Raw genomic sequence first — 21,214 nt, 5'->3', positions numbered from 1 at the left:
TTCAGTGGCTCATCTCTGTTATATATATACTAGCTTTTCCCCGCGACATCTTCAGCGTGGAATTATTAATTTAGGTAGGTAGCTATTATTTTATTCAATCAGTTAAAGGGTAATTTCTTGAATGAAAACTACCCTTTGTCATTCCCCGGGACTCAAACTATCTCTATGTACCCAACTAAATCGTGCACCAGCACCGGTGCTACACCGCGCGGGCGGGACAGTTCCTATTGACAAAGTTTGTTGTCCAGTTTGTGTTAAGTCCCCATACAAAGTTCCACCCCTTTAAGGGATGATTTCTGGAATAAAAACTATCCTATGTCCTTCCTCGGGACTATAATACCAATCTCTATACCATACCTATTTCAAATAAATCGGTTCAGTGGCTTAAGCGTGAAGAGGTAACAGACAAGACAGACAAACAGACAGCCACACTTTCGCCTTTATAATATTAAGTATGGATATGCACTAGTCCAAGCACCAAGGGCGTGTAAGCGATAAGATAGAGATTCCGTGTCGGTAAAAGACAATAGATAGGTACCTATATTAATAGTTGATCGCTGGCTGTTCACATTGCCGGCGAGGACTCTCTTTGCACTCTTTACTCGCAGCGATAAAAGCTGTCAACGATAAAGTCGCTTAGCGGTAGGTACTCGCTAAGCGATGTTCGCTTGGCGGTCGGAGAGACCATGCAACTAGAAAAAATAGTCGTATTGTTTTACCACATCTATATCGGTATTACTAACGAACCTCTGTAACTCAAAAAAAAGAAACTGTATTTTTACGTGTCTATGTATAATCACCTGCCTAACACGAATTTTAATGTGTTTTTAAGACTAACAAAAACCTACAAGAACCTCTCTAAGTCGATGCACTCTATAAGATAAAACCTCGTTAACACGAAGTTTTGGCGTTTCCCTTGAGATCCGTGCTATCGAGGTTCCACTGTACTACTATTCTGTGACTAAGGTTACAATACTTAATTCACGAAGGCTGATATTTGCTTGTAGACCTTCATCATCATCATCATCATCTCAGCCATAAGACGTCCACTGCTGAACATAGGCCTCCCCCTTGGACCTCCACTCGTACCGGTTGGAAGCGATCCGCATCCAGCGTCTTCCGGCGGCCTTAACAAGGTCGTCCGTCCATCTTGTGGGTGGACGTCCTACGCTGCGTTTGCTAGTCCGTGGTCTCCACTCGAGCACTTTTCGACTCCATCGGCCATCTTCTCTGCACGCAATGTGGCCTGCCCATTGCCACTTCAGCCTGCTAATCCGGTGGGCTATGTCGGTGACTTTAGTTCGTCTACGGATCTCCTCATTTCTGATTCGATCACGCAGAGAAACTCCGAGCATAGCCCTCTCCATAGCTCGTTGAGCGACTTTGAATTTTGAGATGGGGCCGATAGTGAAAGACCACGTTTCGGAGCCGTAAGTCATCACTGGTAACACACATTGATTAAAGACTTTCGTCTTGAGGCACTGAGGTATGTCGGACGAAAAGACATTACGTAGTTTCCCGAACGCTGCCCAACCAAGTTGGATTCGGCGGTTGACCTCCTTCTCGAAGCTTGTAGACCTTATTAACCTTAAATACGGTGTTTAAAACGTCAAACTCGCATTCAAAAACTCGCTTCGGTCGCAGCCGGACGCCCCAACTCGTTTCCAGTTTTATATTTCTAATCGCTTCTCGCTCATCGTTCTTGGTGAAACCAATGCCAGTATATTGAACCTAAAAAATAATATATTATATTTACATTTATAACACGAGGTACGATAAATATACCAATTATTTTACACTACTGAAAACTGCAACTAAAACGTTCGATATGTTTCGGAAATGTTTGGGCACAGTCATTTGTAAGGTCAAATATCCTCCCATCACCCATCTAATTAAATAAAATGTTCCGTAGGTTGTATGTATAACTATATACAGGATACAGGTGTATAAAGACGGGCCAATAACACCTGCTTTGTAGGTATCTTAGTTCAGTCATTATAGATTTTGACCTGTGAATAATCAGTTCTTGGATTTTTTTTCGTAGGTCCCTCGGGGGGGTCAAGGGAGTATAAATTCAAAAAGTAGACTGAATCAGGCTTCTGTGTATATTCAAAAAACGGTTTTTCTTGAATAACTCGGGCATTTTTGATTTTACAGTAAAACCGTGAGGACAAAAATTGTAGGAAATTTGATTCTCTACAAGTTTGGTCCTCACAATTTTTCTTCTAGGATCGAGATTTTGGAAATTAAATTTTAAAAAAAGCGACAAGTTCCTAAACCTACGTATAATGAACACCAACTACGCCGGTATCGTCTTGGGTTGTCCCATTCGTTTTTCGTCAAGTTCTTAAATTAGTCCTATTCTGCTTTCGTCACCCATTCTACATTCGTCACAATCGTCGGTGGCTTTCAATGTAGAATGCGTGACGAAAGCAAAATAGGACTAATTTAAGAACTTGGCGAAAAACGAATAGGACGACCCAAGACGATACCACTACGCCATATTGGTTAGTACCATGCAACCCCGCGACCCGCCCCGGCTTCGCACGGGTTACACAAAACCTTAACAGATTATACACCTAAATCTTCCTCAAGAATCACTCTGTTGATAGATGAAAACCGCATGAAAATCCGATCTGTAGTTTTTGGGTCTATCGCGAACATACATACACACAAACAGCGCGGCGGGGGACTTGGTTTTATAAGGTGGAGTGATTCTATACTCGCTGTGGTCAGTTCTCTTCCTCCCTCTCTTCCGCCCGGGAGGGTATAAATAATAAATAATTAAAAGCCTAAGCCGAAACACCTATTAAATACTTGTCATGGAGAAGTTACTTTCTGGTCTTCATGAAAAAGTTCCATTCACCAAATAGCACTGTTTAAATGCAAATGTAAAAATATACTATAAGTACCTATATATAAAATATTTGAAAAGTTTCGTCTATTCTTTCTGGAACCCATCACCAGAAATAGGTCTCGACTAAAATGATGCTTAAAAATAACTTGCAGATTAAACATAACGAAGAAGACATATTGCCAAACGTGAAATACGCGTCGTTAGGGTGTTCCAGCTGGTCTTCATCAGCAGTTCCACTTCATTAAATATCACTCATTTTATTTAATCTGAATGCTTGATCATCATATGATTCAACAACAAATTTAAATGTATTATGTCTGTAAGATTAGACGAGTTAGGAATAAATTCTTACGGAATGATCATTCACAGAGATAGGTAGAAAGATGGACAGACGGACGGATGCACAGACGGATAGACGGACAGACGGACGGACGGACGGACAGACGGACAATAAAGTGATCCTAAAAGTGTCCTGTTTTTTCCTTATGAAGTACGGAAACCTAAAGAATTACTTTCTGCTTATCATAGCGTTCTTTCTTTAGACATACGAGTACTTTATAGTAAGTAATAATCGTATTAACTTTATTCCTCTTCAACTCGATACCTACACCCGTTCCCGACATAAATAGTCATATGCCTTATGGGAATATAGTTCAGAGCCGGAAACCGCTACCAACTTTTAGTATGTTGTTGGGCATGGCATTGGGTCTCCAAAACTGCCGGGAGACGGCGGCGCCGGCCATCTACTTCAGCGGAATGACGTCATCAAAATGACTCCCGTTTAGTTGCGAATATTGCATATTGTACCCAAACTATGCATGGCACATAACGTCGTTGCGCTTTCCAAAACATCTATGTGCATATTTCCGTTTTTTATTTTATTTGCGATTCGTTAATAATTTTGCAAGCCGCGTCTGTTACAAAAACAAATATGTCGAAAATCGTAATAGAAACGGAGAATACAATGATTATATGTGATTTAAGTTCATTTAAAAAGCATATAAGTGTCTACAAGACACTTATCCGTTTGTATTAAACTAGGCAAATAACACATATCAGGTCTGGTTTGCACATGTCACTTTTTTATTCTTTATGCATTCTGGCGGTACGTTGAGTTCAATTAAGGTTTTGTAGTGTAAAATAAGTGAAAAAATACGAAAAATTGTGAAGTTACAGGTAAGTTTTTCTACTTTCATTAATAAAACACTATAATAAACTCATGTTAATGAAGATTCGTTATTTCGTGGGTCTTATTATATAAATAAACTATGTTTACAACTGCTTCGATGTTTGATACATTTGTAGGTAGGAAGATAGTTTATTTTATTGGATTAATTGATCGTTCGCATTGATTTATTGTATGATATAAATAAATCGATGTAGCAAATAAATATAACGGCTAGCTATAGCTAGAAGTATGAACTTCATACGTGTTTAATTTAATGAGAGGTTTATTTTGTAGTGGGGTTCACCGTAAGTTGGGGATACGTATACTATAGTAAGACTTCCAATTTAAGAAGACCCTCCGAACAGTTTTTGGTAAATTAATGGTTTATTAACTTATTTAGGTACAATTAAAAAGTCTTGTCTCTTGTAATCTGTTTCCTGGCATATTATTCGAGTTTCACTTGTTGAGATACCTACTTTAATAGCTCGTATATTGGTTGTAGGTACTTTTAAGTAGAAGGCTCACCGGAATAGTCTAATTATGAGTTCAAGATATAAAGGACGGCGAGGAAAACTTCTTGTGGATATGAGTACAGGGAATATAAATAGAGTAGAAGAACCACATTTTTCTTCGAATATATTTCCGTCAAATGCTTATAATCCCATCGGCTCTCATGATAGCACGGCTAACCAAAATATAACCCTCTCGTTGGGAAACAATTCTTTGATTCCAAATTCATCTCTTCCCTCTATAACCTTTATGGAAACTGGGGATATTTCATTAGACTCCTATTTTCTTGATGCTAGCATTGGCGCAGAACAGTCAATTGCCCCCGCACCTCAAACCAGAGAAGCTACTTACGATCATTACATCACCCAGAGCGAGATGGCAAAAACTTTTGAAAATATCCCTGCTTCAACTTCAGCACCAAATCAACAATCAAGCGGTTTGAACAATTTCACTTCCATGGAGCTAGATGAAACAACTGGGATATTTAACGTTGGCCAAAATGATTCAAGGATCCAAGACGACAATTGTGTGCTGGACGACCAGACTGGAGAAATCATTTTCTTAAAAGAGGCTACTGAGGAACCGCAGATTGATATTTACGACTATCGAAATGATAGGTTATTTAATAAAAAACAGGGAGTGACGGGAAAGCAGTATTTAGGAAGAAAATTAGAAAAAAATCAAAGTAATGACAGACTAACTCAAAATTTTGTAACAAAAGAGAAAAAGAAAATGAAACCCAAGCCTTGCACTCATAATTTGGCAGTAGCTAAAACTCCGAGGACTTTTCTTTGTGGGACAGTTTGTGAGGAGCAAAGAATTTTAGTTTTTGACTACTTTTGGAGTTTAGAAACGTGGCAAGAGAAAAAAGCTTATTTAAAAAACCTTGTATACATTAGGCCAGTGCTTAGAAGACGAGTTACGTCTAACGTGAATTCCAAAAAACAATGCGGCTTTGATTGTTTGCTACCAAATGGCAATAAAGAGTTTGTAAGAGTATGTAAAAGTTTTTTGCTCAACACGTTAGATATGAACAACCAGACTTTAATTGAATGGATAAAATCTATCAGTGATTGCACGGAACTGAATTCTAAACAGAAAAAAAGCAAACCAAGGAAGAATAATTCCCATCCATCCACAGGAAATGTTGCTTTTTCCTCAAGAAAAACCGATTCAACTAAGGAGTGGTTGGCCCTATTGCCAAAGGTGCCAAGCCATTACTGCAGGGCTAGTTCTAAGAGAACCTATGTCGAAGACACATTCAGGAGCAAGTCACATATGCATAGAGAGTACAAGAAATGGTGTCTTGCTAATGGCAAAAAGTTTGCACATCGAAAGCTGTTTTGTTCCGTGTTGAAAATAGAAAAAATATCAATATATAAGCCGCGAAAAGACCAATGTGACACATGTACTGCCTTTAAGCAGGGTAACATTGAAGAAACTGTTTTTGAAAAGCATCAAAAAATGAAAGACGAAGCCTACCATGCCAAGGAAGAAGCACAATCTTTATGTTCTTCGGAAGTGCTGGTTCTGACCATGGATGTCCAAAGTATATTACTGGCACCAAAATTGATGGTTTCTGAAATTTACTACAAACAGAAACTACAAATACATAACTTTACAATATATGTAAACAACAATAAAGAAGTGCACTTATACGTGTGGCACGAAGGCGATGGTGGTGTAACGGCTAATCAGTTTACGAGTTGTATCATAGATTTTTTGAATTCGAAAGTAGATCAAGGTTTCAAAAAAGTGATTCTTATTTCAGACGGTTGTTGCTATCAAAACAGGAACAAAGTTTTGGCTTCAGCTCTTCTTAACTTTACAAATGACAAACATATTGAAATAGAACAGCGGATTCTTGAAAAAGGCCATACTATGATGCAGGTTGACAGTGTTCACTCTACGTTAGAAAACCTCTTCAAGCCTCCCATATTTGCTCCTAGTGATTACATCAATTTAATGGGTCAAGCTCGACAGACTAACCCTTATGTAATTCATCACTTAGACTACACATTCTTCAAAAACTATGAATTGGTATGTGAGTTTGAGTCCATCAGACCCGGAAAAAAGGTCGGAGATCCCGTTGTGACCGACATCAGGGGACTTTTGTATAAAAATGGAGAGGTATTTTACAAATTACGTCACCCAGATCACTGGCAACTGTTGCCTCAAAGAATACGAGCCTCTGACGCCCAGTTGTCTGCCATATATGATATGCCCAGGAAACTCGAGAAGTCGAAATATAACAGCTTACAGTCATTGAAGAAATATATGCACAGAGACTATCATTCTTTCTATGATAACTTGCATCATGATTAGTCTTGGACGTAGTTCCACCATTACCCGGAAGTGTGACTAGATACTATTTAAATTGAATACTTATAGGTAAATAGATAAAATAATTATGTTAAACAAAACTGGTTTTCCAGGCTTATATTATTTTATATTACAGAATAATATGGAACTCCTAATGGGAAATATGAAAGTTATGTACCTACTTATAAAACATCATTTATTTAGGTATCTGACCAAATTGTTACTTTTTTGTTCGACTTCAAGAAGATTTTTTTCTGACTACTGTTTCTTTTTTTATAAATCGCTTTTTTTCGATTATATCACTGTTTTATTTCACCTCATATCTGTTACAAATTTACTGATCAGGCTGTTTTAACTACTTGGAGCACATATAAAACCAAAACGTTAAGAATATGTTAAAAAAAAATCTTCTATGTGCATAGCTTGCACATGTATAACTTTTTTGACTCTGAACAAATCTGACATGTGCACAAAAAGTGAAAAAAAAATTAAATCTATTAAACTCTGCGGTTTTCTGAAGTGATTTCTTATTAATTGGAAACTACCTATTTTTTTACAAATTTTCGTGATATTTTTTTAGGCTTTCAGCTTATGGTTTCGAGTTAAAACAGTTTTTTTCGTCTACTGAAAAGTCATGCCAACGCACATGTATGTTTAGGAAAGCGCAACGACGATAATTGTGTGGGGTATTGAATGAAAGCCAGTTAAATATGCTATATTTCATTTATACAGTGTGTATCAAAATATTCAGCCGTTTAAGAGCCATTTGCAGAAGAATCAAAATTACGTAAAAAAATATTCGATTATTTGGGTTTTACAACCAAACCAAAAGTCGGACGATAAAGCAATGTACTACAACATTAAAGATGACGTCTCAAGCCATACACTGATATCAATAAAATCAAAATTGGACCAAATATGTGGAAATTATGCATCAAAATGTAGATATTTGCCCATACAAATGCATAAAAGTTAAAAAAATCCAAATTGGTCATTTTCAGGATAATCCGCATAAGCTTCTAGTATGTTATTAGCAATATGACCTGGATTCTAAAACTGCCGGGAGACCATCTCTGTTGTTCCTCAGTTACAAATAATGACGTCATATAAATAATCACTGCCGAATTTCGCAAAATGTAAATTATAGCTATACCACGAGTCTCACATACACATGTGTTACATGTAATGAAAGGTTATTAAATGTATTATGATTCACCTAAACATTGTTTGTAAAAAAAATGTACGGTTTCAGAGCTAGAAACAATGAAATACCACTTTTTATGGAAAAAGTAGATATGTATCAATTTTATAGCTAAACTAAAATCGTCAAAAAAAATTTGCGTATAATATTTGAAAAATCAGTTATTCAACTATATATCACAATTTAAATTTTACATTTCCGACAAAAACTGTAGAAGTTCTGGAAAAAAAACTAAAGCGCCCCAACAATTCTACCTTAATGCGCTCATATTATGCAAAGAATAGTTCTAATTATCGAGTATTAAATGGATGAACATTACATAAAATACATGAAAACGACATTTTCGAATGGAACCATAATTAAAAAAATAATAATTTACTTGATAAGTAAGCAAAATACTGTTTCTTTAAGTACCTAATCTCCTCCTTTCAAAGTCGGTTAAAATGTGGCTTTTGTGACGTGGGCTACAAAGACAAATAAATTGACACCTCATTTATCAAAATCAGTTCAGTTGTTTCATGTAAAAAATACATAATTATATATTCAAGCCTCGATTAGCCTTATACATACATACATGCATACATACATCACTGGCTCAGTGACCCAAAGAGGATCTTGACCTCTGACACAAAAGAGCGTCACTCTGCCCTATTCTGCGCCACTTCGCGCCAGTTGGGTATTCTTATAAAAGTGGAATCTTGAGTGGTGCAAGGGTTTCAAGGCTGAGCTGAGAAGGCTGGCAGAATTTTCCCTCTGATCCTCCGAAATACAGGTCACCCCTCTGGTCTGCTAACATCTACGGCCTGAGGGTTTCAACGTTAGATGCCAAGCCACGCCAAGCCATAATAGTAAAGGTCTAATTATTGAATTTTAATTTTTTGTCCGACTACGGCAGAATTTGCTATCTATGCGTGCATGTGTAGGTACCGTTTGCATGAAAGTACTGAACTGATTTTGATAAATTAGGTGTCAATTTATTTGTCTTTATAGCCCAGCTCACAAAAGCTACATTTTTGAAAGGAGGAGATTAGGTACTTAAAGAAACAGTATTTTGCTTACTTATCTAGTAAATTATTATTTTTTTAATTATGGTTCCATTCGAAAATGTCGTTTTCATGTATTTTATGTAATGTTCATCCATTTAATACTCGATAATTAGAACTATTCTTTGCATAATATGGGCGCATTAAGGTAGAATTGTTGGGGCGCTTTAGTTTATTTTCCAGAACTTCCACAGTTTTTGTCGGAAATGTAAAATTTAAATTGTGATATATAGTTGAATAACTGATTTTTCAAATATTATACGCAAATTTTTTTTGACGATTTTAGTTTAGCTATAAAATTGATACATATCTACTTTTTCCATAAAAAGTGGTATTTCGTTGTTTCTAGCTCTGAAACCGTACATTTTTTTACAAACAATGTTTAGGTGAATCATAATACATTTAATAACCTTTCATTACATGTAACACATGTGTATGTGAGACTCGTGGTATAGCTATAATTTACATTTTGCGAAATTCGGCAGTGATTATTTATATGACGTCATTATTTGTAACTGAGGAACAACAGACATGGTCTCCCGGCAGTTTTAGAATCCAGGTCATATTGCTAATAACATACTAGAAGCTTATGCGGATTATCCTGAAAATGACCAATTTGGATTTTTTTAACTTTTATGCATTTGTATGGGCAAATATCTACATTTTGATGCATAATTTCCACATATTTGGTCCAATTTTGATTTTATTGATATCAGTGTATGGCTTGAGACGTCATCTTTAATGTTGTAGTACATTGCTTTATCGTCCGACTTTTGGTTTGGTTGTAAAACCCAAATAATCGAATATTTTTTTACGTAATTTTTATTTATTTGTAAATTTTTCTTAAACTGTTGCATATTTTGGTACACTTTGTATAAATAAAATAAAGTTTATTTAATTGGCTTTCATTTAATACCCCACACGTGTATGTGCTATGCATAGTTTGGGTGCAGTATGCAATATTCGCAACGAAGCGGGAGTCATTTTGATGACGTCATTCCGCTGAAGTAGATGGCCGGCGCCGCCGTCTCCCGGCAGTTTTGGAGACCCAATGCCATGCCCAACAACATACTAAAAGTTGGTAGCGGTTTCCGGCTCTGAACTATCTCTGCGACCGTTTCCCATAAGGCATGGCACTAAAAGGGCCTTGACTTGACAGACAGACAGACGGACGGATAGACAGACAGACGGACAGACGGATAGACGGACGGATAACGAATTGATCCTTAAAGGGTCCCGTTTTTTCCTTTTGAGGTACGGGACCTAAAAAAATAACTTGTACTGATCATAGCGATCTTTGTTTGGACATATCGTATAGTAATACTCGTATTTACTTTACACCTCTTATTACATATTTCGGTCCCTTTTACATATTACTTACATAGGTGAAAGAAAAACTATTAAGTTAAGTATGTATACCTATATATATACTAATATTATTTCTAGTACCAAAAAATCTACTTACTAACATACCTACACGTAATTTAAAAAAACCGGCCAAGTGCGAGTCGGACTCGCGTTTCTAGGGTTCCGTACATAAGTCCGACTCACGCTTGACTGCACATTTCTAATAGGTTTTCCTGTCATCTACAAGTGAAGATTTTATGTACATATTTATATTTTGTGTATTTTTTGTATTTCAAAATTTTAGACTTAGTAGTTTCGGAGATAAAGTAACTTTTAGGCTATTTTCTTAAATAACTTCGAATAAATGTATTTTAAAATTATTAAAAAAAAACTACTACTAATTTACATATGTGTACCAAATTTCAACTTAATTGGTCCAGTAGTTTTGGAGCAAATAGGCTGTGACAGACGGACAGACAGACGGACAGACAGACGCACGAGTGATCCTATAAGGGCTCCGTTTTTTTTCTTTTTGACGTACGGAACGCTAAAAACAAACCTCCTATGAGTAGATCCACTTCACTAAATGTCACTTTTTTTGAACGTAAATACTTGCTTTATTGATGAAAACACAAAAATCGCTATATGTATGCCTACTTATAAGATTCGAGGAGTTCGGATGGACCCATGATCAGAACTGGGATTTGATAAAAACGGGATACCTATACTTTAAAAAAAAATCCAAATCGGTTCACCACCGCCAACCGGTTGAAATTCTAACCTACGAGTAAGTAGTGGCTTACAAAATTAAAAATACCTACTTTCCAAATTTCATTATTATATAGTTTTTGAGTAAAATTGCTGTGGCATATGGACGGATAGACGGACAATTCTACCTTAGTGTACTTATGAGCTTAATCACAGAATAAATAATAGTACTAAGTACAGAAGACTCACTCTCTAACAAAACGCGTCTGTTACGATCAGCACAGATATGGCCGCTAGGTGGCGACAGCGCCACGCGCGGCTTATGGCAAACCCCAAAATTGGAGCCGAACGGACGTACTTTTAGCTACCTGTAGCAAAGCAACGAAATCGCGGAGTGAGACACGTCAGTTAATATTTACTTACTTCTTTTTTTTACTTTGAGACATTCTTAGCGGTAAACGTATTCGCTATGGCCGAAAACAGTTTATAGATGATTATCTTATATCGATGCTTTAAATTATTGTTGCTTTCCCACAGCCATCGTAAATTTATTATCTTTTAAACTTTCGTTTTTCATGCGTTCCTGAAACCATAAAGTAACTATAATCTGTGCTGAAACTGAACAAATCTGTACACATGAACACTGAAGAACGTGAGATTGATGGAAGAAAATAATGCCAAAACCTGAAAGCTGAAATCTAAATTTGAAGAATGTAGCAGAATGCATTGAGCACTGTCAGTTTTTTGATATTCCATATTCCATAATATCAATATCCAGAGAGGAAAATTGCGACTACGTTTGTATGGAGAACCGGACATCCCCTTGCCTCTTAATAATATGCTTCGGCACATGATTACACATATTTATATGTAGGTACGTGCATTGTATTTCCATATCTTACAAGCAGAGAGCCAGACGGTGCTTGCTGGATATTGTTTTCTGAAATCTTCGACTAAGTCTTGGGTCATATGAAAATAAAGCTCTTTACATAACATTGTATAATATTTTCCTTTTTCATAATTTTTTTATATAATATGCATTTTTTTCTTGGATATAAATTTCTTGACTTCGATTGACGTGTTTATTATTTTCGTTACTATGACAGCGTGAACATTGAAAAAAAAAATATAACGTGAAGGTTGAGTCCGCAGGTGAAGGTACAGTGACATTTATAGTTGATCAAGCAGATTTTGTCAGTAGAAAAAGGCGGCAAATTTGAAAAATGTACGCGCGAAGGGATATCGACTCATAGAAAATTTGAATTTCGCGCCTTTTATAACTGAAAAGATTTGCTTGACCATCTATATAACTCACACAAGCAAGAACCACCAACGACGATTTAAATTAATATGATAAGCATTTAAATAGCAACTTTTTGGCGTTTATCGTGCGTACTTCTATTCGTCTTTTGGGAAAAATTACCACAAACAAAGGGCCTACGGTGAAACACGAAATTCCAAATTCGTTAACTGCCACTCTATCACTCTTGCATATCCGAGCGATAGAGTGGCAGATAAAGAAATATCGCTTTTCGGGTTTCGCGGCAGGCTGTAAACAAACCGCCTTGATCCATCAATGTTATATAAGTAGTTGGTCAAACCAATTTGTCAGTCAGTAAGAACCGGGAAATCTATAGTCGTCCTTTTCTTTTGGGTGCTAGTACTAGTGTAAAGTGTAAGACAAAGATTGTATGATTGTCTCTGTCTATGATTGAAAGGAGACAACCTTTGAAAAAACTATATTTATTCGAAACATCTGTGAAAACTTGATTACTTATGCATGCAAATTTTCAGCTTAATTGAACACCCGGGAAGTGGGTATTTAGATTTGATTGATACAAACAAACAACGGGGCAGGTGAAAGTGAAACTACATAAAAGCTTGTAAAAATGTGGCTTCTGGAATTTCCAAGTTCTATTGGAATTTCAGATGAAAACGTCCTTATTGCATTTGAAGCATAAAGACGTACCCTTATTATTTTATGGAAAGCCACAAATAACAACCAATTCGAGGCTACTATTATTAAGGTGGCAAAATACGAGTAGGTCAAAGTAACTCGTAAGCCTCGTAACACAAAATAAGTTTCACAGAACAAAATTATTTACATATTCTAATAAAAGGACTGAAGTGTAGTGCTGCGAAGAAACGGTATTTTAATGACATAATTTTATTATGGATACCTATACATGGTAGAAGAAGACAAGTAGGCATGGAATCCTCCATTTTGCGTGGTCTGACGCATCTGGCCGGGCTTTCCCGATTTTCTGTCGATGTCTGTGAAGACCTTTCGTCACAAAATACCTAAAATAATAAGTTTGAAATTAATCAAAAACTCTCCAGTTTGCTATTCATTCAAACTGAAAACATCCAAATTTCTAAGTCGTTATACGACCGGTGTCTTATATGCCACTGAAAATTCAACATCAATAACAACTAATTAGGCATAGCGTCCAATCCCAACTAACATTAGGCGCTAAATTTAAGCGTTAGAAGAGATTTATATAAGCGCCTATTTACTCTTTAGGTGTAGTTAGTGCTCTAAAAATAGGAGTTATAGCCGGCTATAACCCCGTTTTAACCCCGGATTGGGCACAAATTTTATCACCATAAGATTTATAACAGTGCTACAGTAGGGTTAGCGGATAAAAAAAGAGACATAAGACCGGTATAGTGGAGCTACAATAGTGTTAATTAATTCTTTAGGAGCTATATGGGTTGCATATAGGTGACTACAAACTGTTGTAGTAGAAGAGCGCTAAAGTAGTGCTATAATAGCGTTGATTAACAACTTAGGATTTAAAAGGGTGCCAAATAAGCGACTACTAACTGTTTGAGTAGTAGTGTAGAGCTATGTAGATGATACTTTCAGCTTTAGATGGTATATTAGCATTTAAAGTCAATATTTGTAACACTCAAGAAGGTAATTGCACATTTTTTCCTTAGCCCTGCCTGCTTTGGTTGCAGATGTTTCCATTTTGTATTATTATTTGTAAGCTTGCACTGTGACAGCTTGAAGTGAAATGTAATGGCGGATAAATAAAAGCAAATAATTATTTTAGTTCACTGATGCCGGTGTTATCTGCGGATTTATGATGGCGAAATTAATTACACTGTCAATAACTATATGTATTACTAACAAAATTTTAAAGGGCCTCTGATCCTTTGCATATTTATCTGAATATAATATTTTTTAAATTGTGGTCCACCGTATTTAATTTTCGTAAAATTACACAATATAGGTGAAGTCCGGTTTTAAATACAACAATACTAACATTATGTCTATATTGAGTAAAAGTATCGATTTTTATTAAGTATTTACGTGCTAATTAACAGATTTTGTTTTGCTTATTGATTCATCGGTCATATTAACATGGCGCTATAGGCTTAGGTTGTAAGTAAGACTGTAATAACACTATAAGATGTACTAAGGTATTGAATAACGCCCGTCTGCGACTACATGATCTATAAAAGTGACTCATAACTTCTCTTTTCAACTGTAAGTGAGACAAGAGAGTTAAGAAGCGATTGCGAGTAACGGAGCTATAAAAGAGTTTTTATCGCCTGTTTAGAACCTTAAGTGAAAATTGCAGCTGCTTATTACTCATATAGATGTTAAGGTGGTAGAATTCACTTTGAGCTATAACACTAGCTGCTTAAGACCCATTATAGCGGCCAAAACGGCTACTGTGGATCTTAAAGCTATACATGGACCTCTTAAAGACCTTGATGTCACCAGAGCCTGTAAGCTTAGAGTATATAGCTATTCTACAGCCGTTATATGTCTTTAGGTGATAAAATAAGTGCTAAGTGTCGCCTAATTGTTTGTTGGGATGTAGAGAATGGCACAGGCACTTAGTTCTTACGAATTTTACCTGAATTTATTAATCAAAGGAGCTGATGTAAAAGTGAGTTGGGAAAGTTGGCAGCTAGTCGCCGAAGGTCCGGTTTTCCAGAGTTTAGCCCCTAATCAAGTAATCATGCACCTCACATACCCTGGCTCATGGCTTAGGGCTTTTAACAACACAATAAATGCTTATTTTGCCGCTTTCTCCACTATCTCTCCCTGCCATCTAACCCAGAGGGGAAAAATATATACCTTATTGTGGCTACTCCATCTTCCTCATGATAATTATTTTACTTCACAGAAAAGCAATTGGTTAAGATAGTTACAACAAAGTCATTGTTAATAGCCGGGGTTAGGACCCACGACCATTGGTTTAAAAATTATACTTTTTACCTATATGATTTGTAAGTATGTTTATAATAAATCTGTTTTCTTTTTGCCATTTTGAAGTAGTATTGTATCGCTTTATATTATTATTTGTCAATTATTTTTTTAATCATAGACAATTGTCACATGTTCGTTTCATGATAGATCTACACCCACGCAACTGCATGTCATGTTCTTGCGGTTTACTTTTATAACGCCAAGATCGAAATTTGACTGCTAACTCCATCTTGCGTCCAGTAGAAGAATCAAAGTATTGTAGAAAAATGAGCATGCAGTTTACTCTATGCCGTAGGATCCCCTTTTGAATGTCATAAATCCAAATATGGCAGCCATACCCATCGACAAAAAAGTCTAGTTTCATTGACAGTTACGATCACAAGTTGTCAAATGTAACAACTTGCGATACATTGTGATCCTAACTAGAGCTGGGACACGTTGGCAAAATGCGTACCAAAAGTACGTTTCTATGAAAATACCAGTTTTACGTGTACCACCCCAAATAGGCAATTTACGTGTTTACCGTACTTAAGCGACTTACAAATAAGGGTTATTTATGCAAATATCGACTTTTCATTAGTCTGATCTGACGTATGGTGACGTTTTGAGCCAAGGCCATTAATCAAATGACATATTAACAATGTAAAAATTATTTCCATTATTTTTTGATCCAACAGACACCCAGACGACTGTCTGTTAACAAAAAAATATTTTACTTAAAGTAAAAATAAGAATGGAGGTACGAGGTGTTGGCAACTTCATATTTGTTATATTTCGAAAAATAGAGTCCGTGCTTTTAAATACTCGACAAACAAAACGTCGTCCATTAGGAAAAACCTGTCCCAAAAACTATTTCAGTACAACACCCCCACCTCTAGTGTGGATAGAGTTCACTGACAGGTGGTGATTGTACGCGATTCCACAAGTCATGATTTATCCGCATCAACTGGATATCCTCATGATACGTCAAATGTCCGTTCTCGAATACACCCCCTGTATAGGTACATATTGACTACTATTATTGTGTAGTTTGTCTGTAGGTATCTGTGACATGATTAAAATCGGGATTGTTCTTTTACAGATTCTACTGACCTTCGTATTCCTCGTCCTCGGTTTCTCCCTCAGCTTCATGATCCAATACAGAGCTAAGGACCCCTTCGAGAACCCCTGGAAAGCCTTCGTCAAAACCACCGTCATGATGACCCAGGAGTTCAACTATGATGACATGTTTGATGAAAAGCATGAGAAAATCCTTGGAGCTTCAACAGAAGTCACCAGGTTCCTGTTTGGCTTATTCCTCATGTTCGTTGGCATAGTCCTTATGAATTTCATGGTAGGTGTCGCCGTCAGCAACGTCAATGAACTAAATGTCGCTGGTAACACGAAAAGGCTTGAGAAACAAGTAGAACTCCTCATCACTTTAGATTTCCTAGTATACGGACTAATTAGTAAAATCTTCCCAATAAATACTTACTATAAAAGATACCATTACAGTATCAACAATTTTCCAACAAAAGAAAAACTATGGCGAATCAGATACTACTTCGACCTCAATGATTCTTTGTCCCATGACGACATTTACATACCTCTGCATCTACGCCGTGATATCGTAAAGAAAGCTATGGAACAGAATAATGTCAAAGTGGATACTAAAGATATAGTTGGTAAGAAAATAGATGTGCTGTACGATGCTTTAATAGATAAAGTTAACGATACAGTTGAAGATAAAGAGACTAAGACAAAGTTAGATGGAGTTATGGAAATGTTGGTTGAATTATCCAACGATATGGCCAATTTAAAGGAGCAGATGCGAAGCTTGAAAGAAACGTCGACCAATAATCATACCCTGAGCTATAGGAGAAGTAGACAGGGTAAAAGGGAGAGCTCTCGATCAAAATCCCTGCAGCCACCAATGAATATGCGGCTTAAAGACGATCTATATGACTCTATGTACCAGGTGATATTGGATTTCAAGGAACAAATGGAGAAGAGAGAAACAGATGCTTAAGTATCTACTAAATACACAAAAAATACTTAGGTACTAAACAAATTTTAATACATACATACATATGTACTTCTATAGTTTATTACGTACCTATACCCTAGTTACTCATAAGGCTCCGCCTTTTGTGGGTTTCCCAGGTACCTAGTGATCGAAGCCTGTGATTAATGCTCGTCAAGTAATACTCACTTTATAATTAACTTATGTAACTAATGTAAGATAATATGTATGTTAACTTTGCTATTTTTGTTTTTAATTAAATAAAATCCTTGTATTGCTATTGTACCTTTTAGTAAATAACATGTAACACAGCGGCACACAAGAAGCGGCAAACAAGAGACAAAGAATGAGTTATCAGTAGGTTAAAGCTTAGAAGCTAGCTTAACTTTTGCACACCTAATAGACGACCGAATAGACGACCGGCCTGGCCTAGGTAGTGACCCTGCAAATGAAGCCGGTGGTCCTGGGTTCGAATCCCGATAAGGGCATTTATTTGTGCGATGAACACACTTTCCATCAGTGACCCTCTAATCCTTTTGTAATAAGGTCCACCGATGGACAGTTGACAGTGTATGCATGTAGTGTTAGTCACAGTTCCAGCGATAAATAAACAATCCGCGGCTATCTTTAAGGATACGCTTATCTACTGATAACATCGTCTTTTCATGGAGCTATGAAGCTCTAGAACTGACAACTGAATAAATATAAAAAATAAAAAGCCCTAGATTAATAAATAAGTTTTTTCGAAAAATCTTTGAATGCAGTTTTGTTTTAATTTAAAAATAAAGGAAGGTCTCCTTTAAGTAAAATGCGCTAACTTAGTTTCCCTCCAGGGCCCGACTTATTTTTCCACACTGTATATATAATCATAATCGTTTATTAATTGCAACCACGGTATTACAAGATGTTCTTTTATATTTGTCGTTACATACAATACCCTACTAGGGCGTGGCAACATTTTAAAATCATAATTAATCTAAAACTACGTTGCACACAAACATAAGATAAAGATAGAACAATGGCGACTGTACCTAATTGTGACGTTATCTATGAAAAGGGACTACTATATATATTGTCGATGGCGCTTACGCCATTATTAACGATGCTCCGATATAATTATAATGCCGCGCGACGCTGTGCGGCGTAAGCGCCATCGACAATAAGGTCTCTTTTCATAGATAATGCCCCAATTTAAGAGCCGTGTCTAAACATTCTTAAGTCTGACCGAAATTGTCAAATGACGATAAGGAATCAATCACTTAGCAGTTGGAGTTCTCATTTGGCACGGGTTGAATATAAGAATATAAATATTGTGAGTGGTGCTATTATGTGGAAATAAAATGCCTATAAGAGGTAAGTTAAGTTGAATAATAGTACATTATTGCAGAGGCCGGGAAAGGGCAATTCGTGGATGAGTTTCGATTTTGTCGGACGACGCGAAGCGGAGTCCGACAAAGAAGACGAATCCACGAATTGCTATTCCTGCCGAGGCATATATAGTGCTTTTCTCCAAACATGCGAGGAAATAAGCTAAAATAATTATTATTTAACCATCAAGCATCACTCAAATCAAACCTTCACATCCAAAATGTCAAAAACAATTTCCCTCTTTAATTAATTTTTAAAAGTTAAAGTTACAAACTTATTCTGCCATTCAGTATTCGTTCATTCAATATAATTGTGCAATATAGTTGGTCAAACCAACTTTTCAGTCAGTAAGAACCAGGAAAACTATACGCATCCTTTTCTTTTGGGTGCTAGTACTAGTGTAAGACAAAGATAGTATGATTCTCTTTGTCTATGTTTGAAATGAGAAAGTCCTTTGACAAACTATATAAGCTTTATGAACACGGATGAGATTTAAAAAAAATATAAAAATAATCTTTGATTTTATTAAGCAGTATTCGCACGATCATACACGTGAAATGATAGCTGATCGGGTCGTGTAGAAGCGGCTCGCGGCAATAATAATTGGCCGTTTGCGTTTTTTATTATTAAAAAGTAAAAAACACTACAGTAATAAGTTATTACTGTAGTGTTTTTTTACTTCCCGTCCGCTAGAACAGGACAGCGATAGTTTGATGTTTTTTAATTAGAGTTTGACATTAACGAAGAACTTCCCGTAGTATTTTTGCTACAGTAAGGTGAACATTTCCGAGCATATTGGAGAAAACCTATTTTTCTACTCGTCGACTATAATTCTTAAATTAAGATTTCTTATACCAAACTTCAATTGGGTATTTTTAATGTATGGGCTCCCAACTCAACTATAATATTCATATCGATACAGTTTAGTCAACTATACCTAATGAAATTGACCAATCACAGCTCGCCGCGATCAAGAGGACGAAACAAAACCATAGCTCAAATTAATTATTTATTTTAGGTAGAAACAATTGGTTCATAAGTCAGAAACACGCATGTGACACCCTTAATATAGCAACATCCATAGACTACGAAAACCACTTAGTGTTGCTTGTTAGTCTCCATAGGCTACGGTGGCCAAAATCGAGAAAACAACTGTCTAAAAATTTAATTTAGTGCGGAGCAAGTACCAGGGCCTCATGAGTTACGAGAAGGTGTCGTTGACCAACGCGCCGGGCGCGGCGGCCGGGGCGCGTAGTATGAATAAGGTATCGCGGCTGCTCGCGTACCATCTTAGCTGCATACTTTTGGTTTGGTTTATTTGTATGATTCTACTAGTTTAAAGTATTATTTTTGTTGACTCGTAGAAAAAGTATTGTATACAATAGTGATATAATCAAGCTTTTCAATCTCGTACTTGAATTAGGCAACTCAGCAAGCTTCTTTGCCTAAACACGGTACTCGACTGAAAAGCTCTCTATTATATCACGATTGTATAAAATACTATTTTAAAGTCCCGTACCTCAAATGGAAAACAACGGAATCCTTATACTCCTTATAAGGCAGCGGTCGGCAACAGGGTCCTCTTGGCATGGTCTACCTCCAGTGTCACTGTGACGTGTTACTTATGGGACACCCTGTAGGATCACTCGTGCGTCTGTCTGTCCCTCCGACCATTCCCCTTTATCTCCGAAACTACTGAGTCTAAAATTAAAAAAAAAATACACTAAATACTTATTTACCTATTGATGACAGGAAAATTTATTAGAAATATGCAATCGCGCATGAGAGGAGGCCTGTGCTCAGCAGTGGGACGTATATAGGCTGAAATGATGATGATGATGATGCAATCAAGCGTGAGTCGGATTTAATTACTTAAGTTTTTGGTCCGACCCCTACGGGTTTTTTAAGGATATTACATTTATGTTCCACATAAAAAAATACATTGTTAAAAATTGAGTACCTAATGTACCCCTTACCCCTACCCTAATGGAATCCTTGGAACTTTTTGGTCAGACTATAGTTATATGTAAAGCCAAGCTTTAAACTCTACACGACCTAACCCTACAAGCCCTAACTTCACAAACTCTACACCCTAGTCAAAATACGTGGCTTGGGGCCCGTTTATCAAAAGCTTGTAACTTGTAATACAAGCGGATGTCACTTTTTGACAGCTTTTGTTAGAAAGGGGCTTCTACTTGTATTACAAGTTACAAGCTTTTTAGAAACTGGTCCTTGGTCGTTTAGTTATTACAAGAATAGTACCTATCGATATAACGATAAGTATAGATAATATTCAAAAGTAGGTCAATATTACGAATTAGGCTCCAATATTAACACGGCATAATGTGTATAACAACACTCCTCCAACCAGACCAAGAAAAGTCTGCAGTGATTTTGATTGCATACGCAGTATTAATTGTAATTTATACGTCATAATTTCATTGAAATCTGACGTTTAAA

At 36.6% G+C, this 21,214-nt stretch overlaps 1 protein-coding gene and 1 long non-coding RNA gene across 2 annotated transcripts in view; one reads left to right on the top strand and one right to left on the bottom strand.

Moving 5' to 3' along the window:
* The window catches only part of LOC134673841 (transient receptor potential channel pyrexia-like), a 34,455-nt gene extending 16,575 nt beyond the window's left edge, over window positions 1-17,880 (top strand). The window contains exon 10 of the mRNA XM_063531877.1: window positions 16,466-17,880. Within this exon, the coding sequence (XP_063387947.1) occupies window positions 16,466-17,392 (927 nt within the window). The 3' untranslated portion in view covers window positions 17,393-17,880. The remainder of the gene's footprint in view (window positions 1-16,465) is intronic.
* LOC134673923 (uncharacterized) lies at window positions 789-13,440 on the bottom strand. The gene is made up of 3 exons (XR_010099525.1): window positions 13,337-13,440; window positions 11,580-11,739; window positions 789-1,731 (listed from the first exon to the last, which is right to left on the bottom strand). It is a non-coding gene; the product is annotated as an uncharacterized LOC134673923 (long non-coding RNA).
* Window positions 17,881-21,214: the final 3,334 nt, after the last annotated feature.

This window comes from Cydia fagiglandana, chromosome 19 (assembly GCF_963556715.1).
Source record: "Cydia fagiglandana chromosome 19, ilCydFagi1.1, whole genome shotgun sequence".
Classification (NCBI taxonomy): Eukaryota; Metazoa; Arthropoda; class Insecta; order Lepidoptera; family Tortricidae; genus Cydia; species Cydia fagiglandana.
This window is presented reverse-complemented; position numbering and strand designations above follow the sequence as displayed.